At 59.7% G+C, this 18,211-nt stretch overlaps 2 protein-coding genes across 4 annotated transcripts; both read left to right on the top strand.

Annotated features, from left to right (window-relative positions):
* Positions 1-1,914: 1,914 nt before the first annotated feature.
* HMG20B (high mobility group 20B) lies at positions 1,915-7,368 on the top strand. Of its 2 annotated transcripts, none has more exons than XM_034997497.1 (10): positions 1,915-1,988; positions 2,269-2,324; positions 2,669-2,777; positions 3,266-3,469; positions 4,079-4,199; positions 4,542-4,585; positions 4,856-4,928; positions 5,222-5,437; positions 6,004-6,136; positions 6,689-7,368. In XM_034997497.1, the coding sequence occupies exons 2-10, from the start codon at positions 2,287-2,289 to the stop codon at positions 6,699-6,701; spliced, it is 951 nt and encodes a 316-aa protein (XP_034853388.1). In that variant the 5' UTR covers positions 1,915-1,988; positions 2,269-2,286; the 3' UTR covers positions 6,702-7,368. The 2 variants fall into 2 exon arrangements, with proteins under 2 accessions (XP_034853388.1, XP_034853387.1); XM_034997496.1 differs by having other exon boundaries at positions 4,539-4,585.
* A 2,906-nt stretch (positions 7,369-10,274) lies between these two features.
* On the top strand, positions 10,275-18,108 carry GIPC3 (GIPC PDZ domain containing family member 3). Of its 2 annotated transcripts, XM_034997436.1 has the most exons (6): positions 10,275-10,499; positions 11,343-11,528; positions 11,666-11,846; positions 13,580-13,692; positions 13,950-14,031; positions 14,161-14,395. In XM_034997436.1, exons 1-6 carry the CDS (start codon positions 10,275-10,277, stop codon positions 14,310-14,312), a joined length of 939 nt encoding a protein of 312 aa, XP_034853327.1. In that variant the 3' UTR covers positions 14,313-14,395. The 2 variants fall into 2 exon arrangements, with proteins under 2 accessions (XP_034853327.1, XP_034853326.1); XM_034997435.1 differs by lacking the exon at positions 10,275-10,499 and having other exon boundaries at positions 11,159-11,528; positions 13,950-14,044; positions 14,161-18,108.
* The last annotated feature ends 103 nt before the right edge of the window (positions 18,109-18,211 follow it).

Below are 18,211 nucleotides of genomic sequence, written 5' to 3'. Positions count from 1 at the left end.
CCCTGCTTGTGTTCCCTCTCTTGCTGTGTGTCTCTCTGTCAAATAAATAAATAAAATCTAAAAAAAAAAAGTATTAAAAACCACAGGCCAATAAAAGAGCCACTTAGGCCACGTCACCAAAGTGGAGCTTAATACCAACCTAACGGCAGCTTCAACCTCCCCCAGAATCTTTTTTTTTTTTAAGACTTTATTTTATTCGACAGAGAGAGTGAGAGAATACAAGCAGGGGGGAGTAGTAGAGGGAGAGAGAGAGAAGCAAGCTTCCCGCAGAGCAGGGAGCCCGAGGCGGGGCTCGATCCCAGGACCCTGGGATCATGACCTGAGCCGAAGGCAGACGCTTAATGACTGAGCCACCCAGGCACCCCTCCCCCAGAAAGGTATTAATGGGTCAGTCAGGAACTTTCCCTCTCTGCCCCAAAGGAACATGAGAGAATGTGCATAAGACGACCTCCTGCTCTTCCCCCTGCTAAGGGAAAGTGACCTTGCAAGGAGGCACAATCCTTTCTCTTCTCTTGGTAAGAATGTCCTTGCCCCTTCTTGCTTCCTATATAAGCTTCCATTTTGTAGGATCCTTTGGAGCTTACCTCTACTTGCTAGATGGGATGCTGCCCCATCCATGAATCCCTTAACAAAGCCCATTAGGTCTTCAAATTCACTCCATTAAAATTTTGGTCTTTAGGGGCGCCTGGCTGGCTCAGTCATAGAGCATGCGATTCTTGATCTCAGGGTGGTGAGTTCAAGCCCCACACTGGGAGTAGAGATTACTTAAATAAAGAAAACTTAAAACAAAAAAAAAAAAATTTTTTTTTTTGTTCTTTAACAGGGGAAACTAACATATGGAGAAAAAATAAGACGGTGTATGGGGGAAACCTCATTGAGAAGGTGACATTTGAGCAAAGACCTGAAGGAGATCAAGCAGTGAGCCAGCAGATAATCAGGAGGAAAGGGCACACCAGGTGCAAAGGCCGTGGGAAGGGGTAAGTGAAATGGACGTATTTGTATTTGAGGAACATCAAGGAAGCAGGGAAGGGAGATGGCAGTGTGGCGATGTGGGCCAGTTGTTTGGGGTCTAATAAGAGATCGTGAGCATTCAGTGACCACAACTGTCACCCTGGGAGTAGGGGGAGTCCCAGCTCAGGCCATAAGACCACGCTGCCGCGTGGGGGTGGGGGGGCAAATCCCAGAGCAGAGCCTCCTGCCCCTCCACCTTCACGAGGTCTTTGCAGCCTTCCTGTCTCAGTTCCTCTTTCCAAATGCTTTCAGCCCAGTTCTGGACCTCAGCTTCGCAGCATCCCAGCCTCCTGGTCCTAAACATCGTGCAAGGTCCCCATTGCACAGGAGGGAAAGCTGAGCCCCCAGGGGGAGAGCAGCCCCTGCCGGCTCGCTGCAGGACTAGGCACAGCGGGAGGCCGGGGGCCCTAAGTTCAGTGAATGGATGGCTAACTTCCCCGCCTGGTTTGCAAGAGGCTAAGACAGGTCCCACCCTGTCCTGGGGCGGGAGAGGAAGACACTGCGGGGAAGGACCTTAACCCCCTTTCCTAGCAACCGGCCGCCGTCTCCATGGCAACTAGGGAGGCGCCCGATCTGGCCCTGCAGGTCCCGGGATCCCGCAGGGGCGGGCGGTCTCGCCTTCACCCGGAGAGGAGGAGTCCGAGCCGCGCCTACTGGCCCTTTAAGGGGCTCCGCCCGGCAAGGCCTCAAAGCGCCCTGATTGGTCCCGAGAGCAGCCGAGCGCAGCCGAACTTGACGCACCCGCCCGCAGCCTTCCCTATCCACCTCCCACGCGGCCCCGGTTGTCCCAGCCAATCGCCGACCGGCGCGCCAACCTTCATCTGCATGGTCACGCCCCAGGGAAACACTGCACCCAATCCGACAGCTCGCGGAGGCCGTATTAGCATGCCGGGGGCGGGGCGAGCGGCAGGGGCGGGCTCGGGGCGGTTGGTTGGAGCGTCGCAGCAGCGGAGAGGTCCGGGAAAGTTTCTTTGGAGGTGAAAACAGCCGCGGAACTCCGGGCCCTGCGAGGGGGTGGGGGCGCGGGGGTCCTGGGGCCGGGGAGGGGCCCCTCCCGGACCGGAGGAGGGTGGGCCCGGCCCTTCCGGGGGGCGATCGCCCAACAAAGGATCCCTGGGGCGCCCGCCCTCGAGGGCCTCCCCGCCCCTGGATCCGGCCCCTCCAAACACCCCGGGCCCGGCATTCCGGGGCTCCCCCGCCGGGCCACCCCATCGGCGGCTCGGGCGCCCCTCACTCGGCCACGCGTCTGCCTTCCAGGTGGGGCCGGGAGCGGCCATGTCCCACGGCTCCAAGCAGCCCGGCGCGGTCGCCGCGTGAGTGAGACATCCCCTCCCCCAGCCCACTTGGGGCTGCAGCCCAGCTCCCGCCCGCCCTGCGGAGCTCCTGGCCCCTCGCCCCTCGCCCCGCAGGGTCTTGACTCCCCCCACACAGCTGGGGCAGGACCTCCCCCTTGCGTCCCCACCGGCCTCTTTCCCCCCAACTCCCCGGCTCAGTGCCTCCCAGGGGTCCCTACCGGCCCCCCGAGTGCTCCTTCCCCGTCCCGTGGATAATGACCCCCGCAGACCCCTGCTCCCAGGACTCAGGCCCCCTCCGTGCCAGCTCCGCGGTCGGGGATGAAGGTGAGGATGGGGGTGACCCTGGCGTCCCATGGCTCCAGGCCGGCGGGCGGCAAGGCTCCGGGACAGCATGGGGGCTTCGTGGTGGCTGTCAAGCAAGAGCGCGGCGAGGGCCCCCGGGCCGGCGAGAAGGGTTCCCACGAGGAGGAGGTGAGTCCCGAGTCCCTGCGCTGTGGTGGGGGAGGTTATGGGGCTCGCCCATAGCCTGGAAGCTCCACCCCGGGCTAGATTTGAATTCGCTGTGGCTCCGCCCACAGTCCAGATTTTCTTCCGAAGCTGAGGCCCCGCCCCGTGCCACATGCCACGCCCCCAAGAGATCCACAGCCACTAAACCAGGCCCCGCCCATCGCCCAATACCAGCTCCGCCCACTGCCCTGTGGGAGGTACCTTCCCGTCGTCCAGTGGGCCTTTCGTCCAGCATAGAAGCTACGCCCATCCCAGAGACCACGCCCACAAGCGAGCCCCATCCCAGATGCCAAGTGCCCGGGACCTCCGAACCCCGCCCTCTCCCAATCCTGCCCCTTGACCAGGCCGTACCTACAGGCCTTCCAGTCCCTGTCTCCTGGGTCGGCCCCGCCCATCCCTCTAGCCTGCCCCAGCCCCCCAGGCCCCTCCCAACGGCGCGTACGGTTTCACAGCCCGTGAAGAAGCGTGGCTGGCCCAAGGGCAAGAAGCGGAAGAAGATCCTGCCAAATGGGCCCAAGGCACCGGTCACGGGCTACGTGCGCTTCCTGAACGAGCGGCGTGAGCAGATTCGCACACGCCACCCAGATCTGCCCTTTCCCGAGATCACCAAGATGCTGGGTGCCGAGTGGAGCAAGCTGCAGCCGGCGGAGAAGCAGGTGTGGACGGAGGGGGCTGGCCCAGGACCACTGACCTTGCCCCGACCCACTCGGACACTGCCCTGCAGCCACATGCCCCAAAGGACAGAATGTGGAGGGTCCTTGCTTCCGCCTGGAGAACTGATCACCCATGAGCTCTCCCCAGCAGGCTGAAGCGAGGGGAGGGTAGCAATAGGCAAGAATCGACGTAACACTTAATAACCAACATGGATAGGTGTAAAGATGTAGGGGTGGGGGCTGGATTTTTATGTGATACCTTCCGATTTTCAAATCCTGGTAATTAAAATTGCAAAAATATCAAGGAAACGAAACACACCACTAGTTTGCGCCCTCTAAGTGGTATTTCAACAAGCGAAATGGGTGCAGGAGGGCAGCCCAGCCTGGAGACAACAGGGAGAGGTTTATAGCGGCGGAGTTTGGGCGGGGGGTGGGGGGGGTGGGGAGTGCCCTGAGCAGGAGGCCGAGGAGGCGGGTTTTGTCTCCGAGGACAATAGGGAGCTACGGGAAGGTGGGGGCATAGTGAGCTGAGTGATGGAGATGGGGTGTTGGCCGTGGAGGCCTGCCGCCCCTGCCCCTGGGCTGGGCCAAGCCTTCCGCTGCCCCCACCAGCGGTACCTGGATGAGGCCGAGCGGGAGAAGCAGCAATACATGAAGGAGCTGCGCGCGTACCAGCAGTCAGAAGCCTACAAGATGTGCTCGGAGAAGATCCAGGAAAAGAAGATCAAGAAAGGTGGGAAGGGACCCAGCCCCCAGGCAGCTGGGTGCGGGCTCTGAGACAGGTGACCCTGGGCAGACCACCCACCGTCCTCCATGGGACTCCGGGTCCCATGAAGATGAGAGACACCTAAGCGGACAGCTGTGAGTGGGCAGGGCTGAGCAGCGCTGACATGGGGGCACACGGACACTGGGGGGCCTAGGCAGGAGCCTGCCCCAGGACGAGCAGGGCTAACTAGGGGGGGAAGGGTATGCTAGGCGGGGCGGGGTGGGGGGAGGGCGGCACTCGCAAAGCAATATGTGGGCTCAGAGGAGACCTGCCAGGCTGATTGATCCTGCCCTCCTTCCCCACCAGAAGACTCGGGCTCTGGGCTCATGAATACCCTCTTGAATGGACACAAGGTAAGTACTCCTGCTCCAAGGACCATGGCTGGGCGAGAAAGGTCTGGAGGTCTTTAAGCCCTGGCTGAGCCAGACCAACTCTCATGGGAGGAAGGGAGTGCCCCTCCTCCAAGTGTGCAAGCAGAGTGGGGCAGCCACATCGTGGGAATGTTGGGAAAAGGACTTCGACCCAGGTGGCCAGAGGAATCCCTCCCAAGCTTGAGGGACGTCCCAGAGGGGTTTTGGCTGCCCCCCCCTCCCAAAATTCGTCATCTTGTCCTGTCGTCCCAGGGTGGGGACTGTGATGGCTTCTCCACCTTTGACGTCCCCATCTTCACTGAAGAGTTCTTGGACCAAAACAAAGGTGAGCACTGACCAGGGGTTCTTGGGGAAGTGGGTGTTGGGAGAGTGTGTGGGCCAAAAGGGTGCCAAGGCCGGGGGAGGTGGCCGGTGGGGGAACGGACCACCCACTCAAAAAAGCACAGGCGCCCACCTCCCCGGACCCTCCGGAGCCGAACCGAGGTGTGGGGCTGGAGGCAGAGCAGTGACAGCCGGCCTGGGGGTCGGGGTCGGGGGGGGGGGGACACAGCTAAGGCAGAGGCCCAGCAGCGGGCAGGGAGGAAGCTCCAGGCTCTGATCGGCTCCCCCCCGCTGCAGCGCGGGAGGCAGAGCTGCGGCGCCTGCGCAAGATGAACGTGGCCTTCGAGGAGCAGAACGCCGTGCTGCAGAGGCACACGCAGAGCATGAGCAGCGCGCGGGAGCGCCTGGAGCAGGAGCTGGCGCTGGAGGAGCGGCGGACGCTGGCGCTGCAGCAGCAGCTCCAGGCCGTGCGCCAGGCGCTCACCGCCAGCTTCGCCTCGCTGCCGGTGCCGGGTGCGGAGGCCCCGCCCCGTCGGGCCCCGCCCCCGCCCCGCCCCGTCCCTGGCGGGCTCCGCCCCGCCGGCTCCACCTCCTGGCCCCGCCCCCAGCCGCGTCGAGCCTGGACCCCTACCGCCTTGAGCCCCTAGCCCAGAAACCCCGCCAGCCCCGCCCCCGGCCGTGCGACTCCTGCACCGAATGACTCCTCCCTCTCGTGAGCAGAGCACGCGCCCGCCCTCGCTGACCCCTGCCCGCGACCCCCCCTCCCCTCCGGCCTTTCGCGCTCTGGCCTCAGCTGACCTTGGCTACTTCCTCCTCCCCAGTTTGTAAGCCCCCCTCCGCCCACGGCCTCGCCCTCACCACTTTCCGTCTAATGCCCCCCGCCCACAGCTGACCTTGCCTTTTCCGGGTCTAGACGTCCCGATCCCCCACCCGACCCCCCCGACGCGCCGCGCCTCTGGCCCCCTCCCCGGGACCCTGCCCTTGGAGACCCCCCCCGCCCTCTGACCTCTGCTCCTGTGGGGCCCCGGCCGCATCGACTCCCCCGCTGGGCTCCGGTGACCGGTCCCTGTCCTCTCCAGGCACGGGCGAGACGCCCACTCTCGGCACTCTGGACTTCTACATGGCTCGGCTGCACGGCGCCATCGAGCGCGACCCCGCCCAGCACGAGAAGCTCATCGTCCGCATCAAGGAGATCCTGGCCCAGGTCGCCAGGTGTGTGACGGGGCGGGTCGCCCCCGGGCTCTGCTCGGCCCGATGGGGCCTCCCTGCCTGGGGGTTGGAGGGGCTGCCTGAGGCTAGACCTGCCTTGGGCCCCGCGGAAATGACTGGATTTCGGCCTCCGACGGGGGTCCCGGAGTCTGGGCGCTGCCGGGTGGGATCCGGCTGCGGGATCTTATTCCGAGGCCACCGCCCACACGGGATCTACCAGGTGGGGCTTATTTGATACAGGCGACCAGTGGCCAGACCGCTGGGGGGCGCCGATCAGATCGGGGACTTTATGAATGCTGCTGGGCGGGAAATGCCAATCCCTCTTGGCCGGTGGGATCCACTGGGGGGGCGAGAACGTCCCCCCAGCTGCTCGTGGGTTTTTCTGGGTGGCTTCCAGCTGTCCTGGCTAGGTGGGATGGACTCCTGGCCCCCACCATGGCATCTGTTTGGAAGAACTGAGGGTTGGTGGCCTATGGTGATCCCCATCCTGGGGGTCAGGGCTGATAAAAGATGGGGGTTCCCCATCACGAGTCCCCCCCTTCTCTCCTGTCACAGTGAGCACCTATGAGGGTGTCCGCCGCCCCACGGATCCAGAGAAGACCAAGCTTTGGTCATGGCCCCTTCTCCACCCCATGGAGGAGGATTGGGGGTCCACCTTTTGGGGCCATGCCCAATCCTGCACCTTGGGGGCTCCAGCCCCCCTAAAATTAAATTGCTACAGCATCCCTCTAGCTTTCAATTCCCCCAGCACCCTGAACCCAGAAAAATCACCTGCTGTACATGACACGCCTAGAACCCGGAGCCCCAAGGCCCAGCAAGGCCTGCTCCCCTTGCACATCACACTACAGGGACGTGGGAGCCGCACAGGGGCTGCGGAACCCAGGACACAAGGGGACCCACAGCCACTGGCACGCCCAGGGTGGGGACGGTTATACCTGCTACACCGGATCTCGAGGACCGGCCCAGGGACAAGGTAGAAAACCCCACCCCCGACCCGCTGGGACCCCCAGCAGGTGCTCACCACAGGTGCCCCCCCCCGCCCCAGGCAGGCACGCTGCAGGGACATGCTCTCATACTTGGGGCGGGGCCCTCTGTGGCCCTCAGATTCCTGCACCCCAGAATTGGGGGGGCTGGTACTGACCCTCCCCTCCCTCATCCAGATGAGGGACCCTTGCAGAGGCATCCTCTACCTTTGCTCAATCTGGACTTTTTAAGTAAAAAAAGTGGAATTTGAATTTCCAAGCCTGTGAATGTTTTTTTGGGGGGGTGGGGTGGGAGGTGGGCTAGAAGATGTGCCCAGGGCCCCCAAGATGCCCCTGCTGGGCGTCCCAGGCCTGCCCTCCCCAAGCCCCCGGCCTCCATGAGCCCCCTTCCTGTCTGCAGATGAGCCTGTTCCGGACGTGTCACCCCCGTGGACTCACACCCCGCGTGGCCTTCCGTGTCTGGTTCCCTCCCTGAGCGTCGTGGGCTCGGGGTCCATTCCCAGGGCCGTGCGTGTGGGTCCCTTCCTCTTTTTCGTGACCGAATAATATTCCAATATGTGGACGGACCACATTTTGTTTATCCCTTCACCCGTTGATGGACATTTTGGTCGTTTACACCTTCCGGCTCCTTTGAGTCCTGCTGTGTATAGTGTGTGACAGGTGTTTGAACACCTGCTTTCACTTCTGCAAACTACCTCCCAGGAATGGAATTGCTGCTCCTAGGGGGATTCTGCGCTTGCCTGACTGAGGAATCCTCTCTGAGACTTTTTGTGTAATGCAATATTTAAGACATCTTAAAATTGGGGGAGAACAATTAGACAAATGCCTGTATCAGGTTGAATCATGTCCCCTCAAAAGATACGCTGAAGCCCTAAACCCCAGTCCTCAGCATGTGACCTTATTTGGAAATAGGGTCATTGCAGATATAATTAGTTAGGATGAGGTCATCGCAGAGTAGGGTGGGCCCCTGATCCAATATGACTGGTGTCCTTATAAGAAGATAAAGATTCGGACACAGACACAGGAGACAGCCATGTGACCACAGAGGCAGAAATGGGAACAATGCAAGCTGCCAGAAAGCGCCGAGGAGTGCCAGCCACCACCAGAAGCTAGGACAGGCAGGGAGGGGCTCTGCCGAGGTCTCAGAGGGAGCGTGGTCTTGCTGACAAGCTGATGTCACACTTCGGGCCCCCCCCCAACAGAGAGAGTAAATCCCTGTTGTTTTAAGCCCCCCAGGTTGTGGGCCTTTGTTATGGCTGCCCCGGGAGACAAACACAACCAGATACTGTCACCTCCCCACCCCAGGTCCCTTGTCCCCCCCCCCCGGCACAGGTACCCCCATCCCAAATTTGGAGTTTATCAGGCAAGTCTTTATCTACTGTAGCACGTAAGTATGTCTTCCTAGAAGAGTACCGTTTTGACAGGGTTTGGTTTTCTTGTTCAGTTCTTAAAGGTTTTTTTTTTTAAAGATTTTTATTTATTTGACAGAAAGAGACACAGCGAGAGAGGGAACACAAGCAGGGGGAGTGGGAGAGGGAGAAGCAGGCTTCCCGCGGAGCAGGGAGCCCGATGTGGGGCTCGATCCCAGGACCCTGGGATCATGACCTGAGCCGAAGGCAGACGCTTAACGACTGAGCCACCCAGGCGCCCCAGTTCTTAAAGGTTTTTAAAATGTACAGTTCTCTGGTTTCTAGTATATTTACGAACTTGTGCAACCATCAGCACAATCTAATTCCAGAACACTTCCGTCACCCCAAAGAGAAGCCTTGTACCCCTTAGCAGTCACTGCCCCTCCCACCTCCTTCAGCCCCTGACAGAAACAAACCCACTTCCCGTCCGTGGATGAGCCTGTTCTGGGCGTGTCACCCACGTGGACTCACACCCCGTGTGGCCTTCCGTGTCTGGTTCCCTCCCTGGGCGTCGTGTGTTCAAGGCTCATCCATGTCATAATGTGTGTCGTGTTTTGCGGGCTTTTAAACTTGACACATTTTCTTAACAGTGTCCAAAGCTTTCTGCAACTTGCCTTTTTCCATTAACGCTTGGTTTCTGAGATTCTCCCAAGGCGGGAGGCCCCTCTTTTGCACCACTATATGGCATTCCATTGCTGTTTATTATAAGAGCCGAAATTCTTGTTGTTGGATGCCTCCGTGCTGTGGTCCCAGGGGATTCTTACAGATGCTTCCTGGTGCCCACAGCCTCCTTCCCTTCTTCATCTGTAACCTGGGGGTTCATTCATTTCCTCGCCAAAGATTGCCTGAGTGCCTGCTGTCTGCCAGGCACGGGGCACCGGGATACGGCAGGGGGAAAAAGAGACCAGAACCCCTGCCCTCCTGCAGCTAACATTCTAGTGGTGGGGACAGTCAGGATACAAGATGAGTAAGTAAACAGCTGATCTATCAGGTAGTGCTTGATACCAGGGAGAAAAATCCGGGAAAAGAGATTGAGAGGTGGAAGGAGGAGGCAACATTTGAGCAAGTAGCTGAGGGAGGTGAGGGAGGAAACCAGGTGGTTGACTTGGGAGATGGCTTTCAGGCAGAAAGAACAGCATGTGCAAAGGCCCTGGGGCAGGACCCAGCCTGGCATTAGAGAAAAGGCAAAGAGGCCGGTATGGCTGGAGTAGCAGGAGCGAGGGGGAGATGGGGAGGAGGGTAGGGTGGTGGTGGGGGGGACGGGGCATGTTGTGCAGGGCCTGGTGGGCCTCAGGGTGGACTTGGGCTTTTACCTCCCCGGGAAGGACTGAGCACTGGAAGGATGTGTCGAAGCAGGGACAGGGTATGGCTGTCCTGCCCCCTTCTAGGGTTGTTGCAAGGATTAAATGAGCGCGCCTAGCAGACAGTGAGCGCTCCTCACGCTCAGCTGTTTATGTCCTCATTGGTGATCCCTGTTTTTCCCCAGTCTGCAGCTCAGGCCCCTGGGGGACTGCCCGGCGTCCCCCAGGAGCGCGCAGCTGGCTGGCCCTGGCAGGGCCGGGACACCTGGGGCCAGACCCCCCTCCGCAGCCCGCGGTGTCGCCTTCCCGGGCGGCTCGGATTCCCGGATCCCCTTACCCCAGCGGCTCGGCTGTCACGCCCTGGGCCGGGGGAGGGGAGGCTGCAGGAAGCGGCGGATCCGGCGGCGACGGCTGTGGCGGTGGCCGGGGTGGCCCAGCTCCTCCTGCCATGGAGAGCGCCGCGGCCCAAGAGACCCGGGGTGCCGAGGCCCCGCGCCCGTCCGCGCCCCCGCCCTCGCCCGCGGAGCCCCCAGCCGCGCCCCGCGCCCGTCCGCGCCTGGTCTTCCGCACGCAGCTGGCGCACGGCAGCCCCACGGGCAAGATCGAGGGCTTTACCAACGTCCGCGAGCTCTACGCCAAGATCGCCGAGGCCTTCGGGATCGCGCCCACAGAGGTGAGGACCCCCGAACCCCCGCTCCACCCCTCCCGGCGCCAGAGGCCCACCCATCTGACCCGGGATAGGGGTGGAGCCTGGAACCCGGGACTGGGGGCCCCGGATCCCCCCTCCTCGGATGGAGGGGATCCGATCACCAGATCTCAGAGACACACCCATCAGATCCTGGGGTGCCCATACCCCAGAGAACCTCTTCGCAGGCCCTGCGCAAAAGGGGAGCCCGGGTTAGGGTGAGTGGATCCTTAGCTTGTCCAGGAACCCACTGCGCTGAACCAGATAACAGTGGATCCCAGCCCTCGGGTAAGCGCCTCTGTGGTTCCTGGGCGCGGCTGGGGGCTGGGGTTCCAGGCAGCCCCCTTCCAGGTGCGAAGTCCGAGGCCCGGGGGGGGGGGGGGGGGGGGGGGGGGGGGGGGCGGGGGCGGGGGGGGGGGGGGGGGGCCGGGGTCAGGGCCTGGGCTGCTGGGCTGTACGACTCGTAGCCCCCAGGGGGCGCCAGCAGATTCAGAATCGACTGAACAAGTTGGTCTGGGATGTCAGGGCACCAACGGGTTAAAACTGAAAGTCTTAGGGGTGAGGGAGGGGTCTCTTCCTGCCCACAGCTCCCTGCTCCCCATCCTGAGGGTCTCAGACTCCTTCTTGTACCCGACCCCATTCTGAGGGTCCCATGCCCCGCGTTTTCTGGTGGACTGGGATCCTGGTGGCTGGGTAACCAGGCCAGTTTCATGCCTCCTTGTGCCTCGGTTTCCCTCTCAGGCTCCTGAACCCATCACCCTGGTTGTTCTGCACAGACAGAGGGTGATGAGCGCTGTCATTAATTCTGCGCTCCCCCTCCCCTTGGGACAGATCTTATTCTGTACCCTAAACAGCCACAAAGTGGACATGCAGAAACTCCTGGGCGGCCAGATAGGGTTGGAGGACTTTATCTTTGCTCACGTGCGCGGCGAGACCAAGGAGGTGGAGGTCACTAAGACCGAAGATGCCCTGGGACTGACCATCACGGACAATGGGGCCGGCTACGCCTTCATCAAGGTGCCCCCGGAGGGCGGGTGACTACCTGCGTGCTCGGGGACCTGGGATGAGCCACTGCCCCGTCTGGTTAACCTGGGCTCTGGGAAGCCGAGGAGGGTGGCTGGGGTGGCCTCGTGAGTGACTCTGGGTCCCTGCAGAGGATCAAGGAGGGCAGCATCATCAACCGGATCCAGGCTGTGTGCGTGGGCGACAGCATTGAGGCCATCAACGACCACTCCATCGTGGGCTGTCGCCACTACGAGGTAGCCAAGATGCTTCGGGAGCTGCCCAAGTCCCAGCCCTTCACCCTGCGCCTGGTGCAGCCCAAGAGAGCCTTCGGTGAGGGCCACCTGGGGTCCAGGGGGCAGGTGGGGTGGTGGTGAGGAGCTCTTCCAGAAGCGGGTTCTCTGGATGCCCAGTGAACACAGTGGAGGATGGGAGCATGGGGGGGTGAGGGGAATGGGACAGGATGGAAGGTTCTAGACGCCTCTGGTGACATGACAGGGGGCTTCTGGCACGGTGTCAGGAATGGGTAGGTAGTTTCTAGATTGTTAGAGTCAATCCAGGGATGGGGGCAGGGGAGTTTGGAAAGATGGGGATAGGATGAGGAGGTGTCTGGACCTATTTTGTAACCTGGCTAGGAGCTTTTAAAGTACTGCTTTTAGGCTATGATTTTAGAGAATGTTTTTCCAAGTGAGTTCTAGAATGGTGCTTTAAAAAAAACATTTCATTTATTTGAGAGAGAGAGAGAACGAGGGGTGGGGAGTGGCAGAGGGAGAAGCAGACTCCCCGCTGAGCAGGGAGCCCAATGCAGGACTCGATCCCAGGACCCTGAGATCATGACCTGAGCCCAAGGCAGATGCTTCACCTCCTGAGCCACCCAGGCACCCTGAGAATGGTGCTTTTCAAAGAGAAGTCTGTGACCTGTCCGTGCATGAGACAAGGGACTTGCTCTCGAGGACGGTTTCTCCACCTCAGCAGTAGTGATATATGGGCCAACTCATCTCTGCAGTGCGGACCATCCTGTGCACCATAGGATGCTGAGCAGCGCCCCTGGCTTTGAGCCAGCAGATGCCAATGGCAGCCATCAGGTCGTAACAACCAAACTGTCTCCAGATATCATCAATGTCACCTGGGGGCAAAATCACCCACCCCTGCCCCGGGGTTGAGAACCTCTGCTTTAGAATGTAGACCATCCTGTTTAGCAGCAGGTCGTTTTTTTACAGCACGACTTTCTCAAGGAAGGAACCAGCCTGTCGCTTTCCATTCCGGCACCACTCTCTTATTTAATTATGGACTGGCCCTTTGAGTAGTGCTGTTCTCCAGCAAGAGGTTCTAGAAACTCCCGGGGACATCTGGAGGGAGGTCCCAGGGAGAATGGGACAGGGTGGGGTTCCAGATCTGCCCTTTAGCAGAGCAATGGACTCCAAGAGCCATGCCCAAACGTTAGGACTGAATTCTAGACAAAGTCTTTTCTAGATTGACCCTCTGGCTACAGGAGGATCTCAAGCAGTCCCTTCTAGAGAGAGTCATTTTAAAAACAGGAGGGACAAGGGTGTCTGGCTGGCTCAGTCGTTAAGCGTCTGCCTTTGGCTCAGGTCATGATCCCGGGGTCCTGGGATCGAGCCCCACATGGGGTTCCCTGCTCGGCAGGAAGCCTGCTTCTCGCTCTCCCACTCCCCCTGCTTGTGTTCCCTCTCTCGCTGTGTCTCTCTCTGTCAAATAAATAAATAAAATCTTCAAAAACAAAACAAAACAAAACAAAGCAGGAGGGACGGGGACGTCTGGCCTGCTCAGTCCGGGAACACGTGACTCTTGGTTTCAGGGTCGTGAATTCGAGCCCCATGCTGGGAGTAGATTATTTAAAAAACATTAAAAAATAAAAATAAATAAAAAAGAGGAGGGTGATTCGGGGGGATTCTCAAGCTGGGTCTCTGAAGATTCACCCATGGACATAAGGGGGCTTTGAAGGATAAGAAGATTCTAGAAAGGCTCAGCTGGTAACCTCTGAGGCTTACGCAGATGTGGATCCGCCCAGAACACATGCCCCTCCCCCGCTCTGTCCCCTCCAGATATGATCGCCCAGAGGAGCAGGGGCAGCAAATGCCCCATGGAACCGAAGGTGACCAGTGGGAGGGAGACCCTGCGTCTTCGTTCTGGGGGGTCTGCCTCAGTGGAGGAAGTGGTGAGTGAAGGGGAAGGGAGTCTTCAGGCGCTCTTACACGGAGCATTCAGCTGACTCAGTGGGACCTTGGGTAAGACCCTCTCCTTTGTCCAGCCGGCTCCCCTACCCGCAAAATGGGTCCTCCATGCAAGGCAGGATGGGAGTGCTGGCACAGAGTGCTGACTCTCCGCTCCGCTCTCACCGCAGGGGTGGGGCCTGCGGAGGGGCTGGGCTGGAGGGATCCCAGACTTCTGACCCTCTGCTGTTCCCCGCCCCAGCCCAGCAAATTTGAGGAGGAAGCATCACGGAGGGTGGATGACCTGCTGGAGAGTTACATGGGCATTCGGGACCCAGAGCTGGGTAAGGGGCCAGGGTAAGCTGGGTGGACCCTGGGGGGAGGACAGCCCACAGGGAGGAGTCAGAGGCCCCAGGAGGAAGTCACGGCCCAAGGAGCACCCTCACCAGCCTTCCCTCCTGCTTGGCCTGCAGCATCCACCATGGTGGACACCTCCAAGAAGACGCTGAGCGTCCAGGAGTTTGCACACCGTTTAGATTCCGTCTTGGGCGAGTTCGCCTTCCCGGACGAGTTTGTGGTGGAGGTGTGGGCCGCCATAGGCGAGGCCAGGGAGGCCTGTGGCTAGTCTGCCCTGGGGCCGAGCGCAGCCCCAGCCCAGAGCCCAGCCCCCTGCCCCAGCCCTCCTGGCCAGTTCCCGAAGCCCACCTCTGCACCAGAGCCCAGCCCAGGTCTGAGACCCATCCTCGCTCTAGAGCCCAGGCCAGCTCTGGGACCGAGTTTACCTCCAGAACCCCTACCAATTTCAAGACCAATCCCAGCTCTGAGGCCAAGCCCTACTCTAGACTCCAGGCTAGCTCTGAGGCTGAGTTTATCTCTGGAACCCAATCCACTTTTGAGACCCAATCCAGCTCAAAACCTCAGCCCCCCTCCAGACCCCAGGCCAGCTCTGAGACCAAGTTCACCTTTAGAACCCCTACCAGTTCTGAGACCAAGCCCAGCTCTGAGGTCAAGTCTTGCTCTAGAACCAAGCTCAGTTCTGAGACTAAGCCTAGCTCTGAGACCAAGCCCTGTTCTAGACCCCAGGCCAACCCTGAGACAAAGTTCATTGCTAGAATGCAATTTAGTTCTGAGACCCAACCCAGCTCCAAAACCCAGACCTTTCCTAGAACCCAAGACAGCTCTGAAGCTAAACCAAGCTCCGAAATCAAGTTAAGGTCTGGATCCCAGATAAGTTTTAAGACACAGCCCAGCTCTGAGATCAGTCCCAGTTCTGGAAGCCAGCCCAGATCTATGACCAAGCCCTTCCATAAAACTCAGTCTGATGTTGGAACTCAAGACAACCCCATGACTCAGCCATACCTAGACACCCAGTCTAGCTCAGGAACTCCCATTAATTCTGGAGCCCAGCTCAGACTCCAGAAACAGTCCAGCAACAGTAGCCACACCAGTTCAGGACTGGAAGATGGCTCCCAAACCCAACCCTGCTCACGAGCCCAGATGCATGCTGCAGCTCAGTCCAGACCCAGATCCCAGCCCTGCTCTAAAACCCAACTGCACTCAAGTACCCACCCCCATCCTGGGGCCTGGTCCGGTTCCAGTGATGAGTCCAGCTCAGAGACTGAGTCCAGTTCTAGACCCCACCCTGGTGCTACAACCAGGCCCATCTCCAGAATTCAGACAAGCTCTGGAACCCCATCCATTTCTGAGGCAAGGCCTGCCTCCAGAGCTAAGCCTGATGCCGAGCCCCGCTCTCACTGCAGAACACAGACCAGCTCTAGAATGCCATCTAACTCTGGGACCCAGAACAATTTTAAGACCTGGGCAATTTCCAGAGCTCGGTCCAGCTCAGGCACTCCACCCAGCTGCAGAACTCAGCTCAATTCTGAAGCACAGACTGGGTCTGAAATCCCATCCAGCTCCCAAACACAGTCAGTTGCTGAGACCCCACTGAGTTCAAGAACCCAGCTAAACTCTGGAATCCAGTCTAGCCTTGGGACCCAGACCAATGCAGCAACAGACGTAATCTCCGCAAATCTGTCTAGCTCTGAAAGCAGGCCCAGCTCCAGGACCCAGACTTGTCCAGGAGCTCAGTCAACTTCTGGAACTCAGCTCATCTCGGAAACCCTACCAAGTTCTAGATACCAGCTCCAAGCCACAGCCCAAGGCAGCTCTGGTATTCAGCCGGACTTTGGGAAGCAGACCAGCTCTGGAACTCAGCCAAGCTCTGGAGCCCAGATAAGTTCGAGAATTCACTCCATCTCTGGAACCCAGCCCAGCTCCACGATTCACTCCAGCCCTGAGACACAGCCCAACTTGGAAACCCAGAGTGATTCTAAAACCCAGCCTGTTTCTGAAACCCAACCCGGCTCTAGAACCCTGATCAGTTCTGGAACGCAGCTCAGACCTGAGACCCAGCCCACCTCAGAGACTGAGCCCAGTGCAAGCATTCAGCCCACCTCCAGGATTCAGCTCAGCCCTGTGACCCAGCCCAAGCCTGGAACTCAGAGCAGTTCAAGAACTCAGCCCAGCTCTGAAACTTACCTTAGTTCCAGAACCCAGCCTGTTTCTGGAACCCAGTCCAGCTCTAAAACCCAGACCACTTCTGGAACCCAGCTCAGCTCCAAGACTCAGCCCAGCTCTGGGACCCAGAGCAGTGTAAGAATTCAACCCAGCTCTAGAGCCCACCTTAGCTCCAGAACTCGGTCTAGCCCTGAGACCTGGCTCAACTCTGAGACCCAGCTCAGTCGCAGGATTCAGTTCAGCTCTGAGACACAGCCCATCTCTGGAAGCCAGCCTAGTTCAAGAATGCAGCCCAGCTCTGGAACTCACCTCAGCTCTAGAATCCAGCCTCTTACTGGAACTCAACCCAGCTCCAGAACCCAGACTAGTTCTGGAACCCAGCTCAGCTCCAAGACCCTGCCCAGCTCTGGGATCCAGAGCAGTGTAAGAATTCAACCCAGCTCTGGAGCCCAGCTAAGCTCGAGAACCCAGTTTACTTCTGAGACCTGCCTCAGCTCTGAGATGCAGCTCAGCTCTGAAACCCAACCCAGCTCCAGAACCCTGATCAGTTCTGGAACGCAGCTCAACTCTGGAGCCCAGCCCACCTCAGAGACCCAGCCCAGTGCAAGAATTCAGCCCAGCTCTGGAGCCCAGCTCAGCTCCAGAACCCAGCCCAGCTCTCGGATTCAGCTCAGCCCTGAGATCCAGCCCAAGTCTGGAACCCAGAGCAGTTCAAGAACTCAGCCCAGCTCTGGAACTTACCTTAGTTCCAGAACCCAACCTTATTCTGGAACCCAGTCCAGCTCCAGAACCCAGACCAGCTCAAAGATCCAGCTCAGCTCTAGAAATGGGCTCCACCTACAGACCCCTCGCCTTGACTCTAGAACCGAGGCTGATCTCACTCGCCCAGCCCAACATCAGCCCCTAGGCCCACCACGCAGAGCTCCGACTCTGGGCCCTAGCACAGTCTCTCAGCCGCAGCCCCAGCCCCATGATCTGGTACATGGAACGCAGGCCAACACTGGCCTGGGCCGAAGCTCACCAACTTCCCACCTGGCCCCACAGCCACAGATCCCGTCAGCCCCCCAGAAACCGGTCCTCTTCCCCAAGCCCCAGCTAGGACCCCGGAAGTCCACCCCACCCACCATATCTGTCATCTCTAGTTCTGCCCCCAGGGCAGTCCTCCTGCATTCCCAGACCCCTGAATCCCTAGCCCAGAGGCCTGTCCCCTCCCACACGCTCAAGGAGTCAGGGCCTGCTCCTTGGGGGTCAGAGCCCCTCCCCCACCAAGGGGAGCTGTAGCTTGAGGGTGACACAGTTTTGGCTTCCAAGATCCCCCCATCCTGTCTCTGGCCCCTCCCAGCCTGGGTCCCCTGGAAGCAGCAGGTGACCTCATTCCCCCAGCAGGTAGGGGTGGGGGGAGTAGGGAGAGTGGAAACAGGGGCTTTAGTTTCACTTGGGCCTGGCTCTGGGAGGTGTAAGCAGATCCTAGGTCTGTGGAGTGGAAAGCTGGGTGTGTGTGTGGAGGGGGCATGTGGGCAGGAGGTGGAGAAATGGGGGGCAGGAGGCAATCTTGTCCTCATGTACCTCGAGGGCTCATGGGGAATAAAGGCACCTCTCCTTGCAGCTGGGTGTGTCATTTTTGGGGGAGTTCATGGGAAGGCAGAGGAAGGGGCAGGCATGAGAGTTTAGGGGGCACAGATGACCACACTGGATGCTTCCTAAGTGGCTGCTGTGTGCCAAGCCCTTTACTAAGTGATATAGGCGCCCTGCAAAGGCTCAATCACCTGTTCCTTCAACTGATGTTTATTGAGCACCTACTATGGGCCAGGTGCTGTTTGCTCAAGGCGCTGGAGTCTGAAGCGTTGAGTGAAAAAAACAGGTACCCCCAGGGGTGCCTGGGTGGCTCAGTCATTGGGCGTCTGCCTTCAGCTCAGGTCATGATCCCGGGGTCCTGGGATCGAGCCCCGCATCGGGCTCCCTGCTCGGCGGGAAGCCTGCTTCTCCCTCTCCCACTCCCCCTGC

Source organism: Mirounga leonina, unplaced genomic scaffold (assembly GCF_011800145.1).
Source record: "Mirounga leonina isolate KUSES-001 unplaced genomic scaffold, KU_Mleo_1.0 Mir_94, whole genome shotgun sequence".
Lineage (NCBI taxonomy): Eukaryota > Metazoa > Chordata > Mammalia > Carnivora > Phocidae > Mirounga > Mirounga leonina.
The sequence above is the reverse complement of the archived record's forward strand: the minus strand, read 5'-3'. Positions and strand labels throughout refer to the sequence as shown.

Bases quoted from the DNA above. Each gene is read 5' to 3' on its own strand.
- GIPC3 (XM_034997435.1), top strand. From the start codon at position 11,298: ATGAGCGCTGTCATTAATTCTGCGCTCCCCCTCCCCTTGGGACAGATC. The intron at 11,529-11,665 runs GTGCCCCCGGAG...GGGTCCCTGCAG, and splicing joins CCGGCTACGCCTTCATCAAG to AGGATCAAGGAGGGCAGCAT. The intron at 13,693-13,949 runs GTGAGTGAAGGG...TCCCCGCCCCAG, and splicing joins CTGCCTCAGTGGAGGAAGTG to CCCAGCAAATTTGAGGAGGA.
- HMG20B (XM_034997496.1), top strand. From the start codon at position 2,287: ATGTCCCACGGCTCCAAGCAGCCCGGCGCGGTCGCCGC. The intron at 4,929-5,221 runs GTGAGCACTGAC...CCCCCGCTGCAG, and splicing joins GTTCTTGGACCAAAACAAAG to CGCGGGAGGCAGAGCTGCGG. The intron at 5,438-6,003 runs GTGCGGAGGCCC...TGTCCTCTCCAG, and splicing joins CGCCTCGCTGCCGGTGCCGG to GCACGGGCGAGACGCCCACT.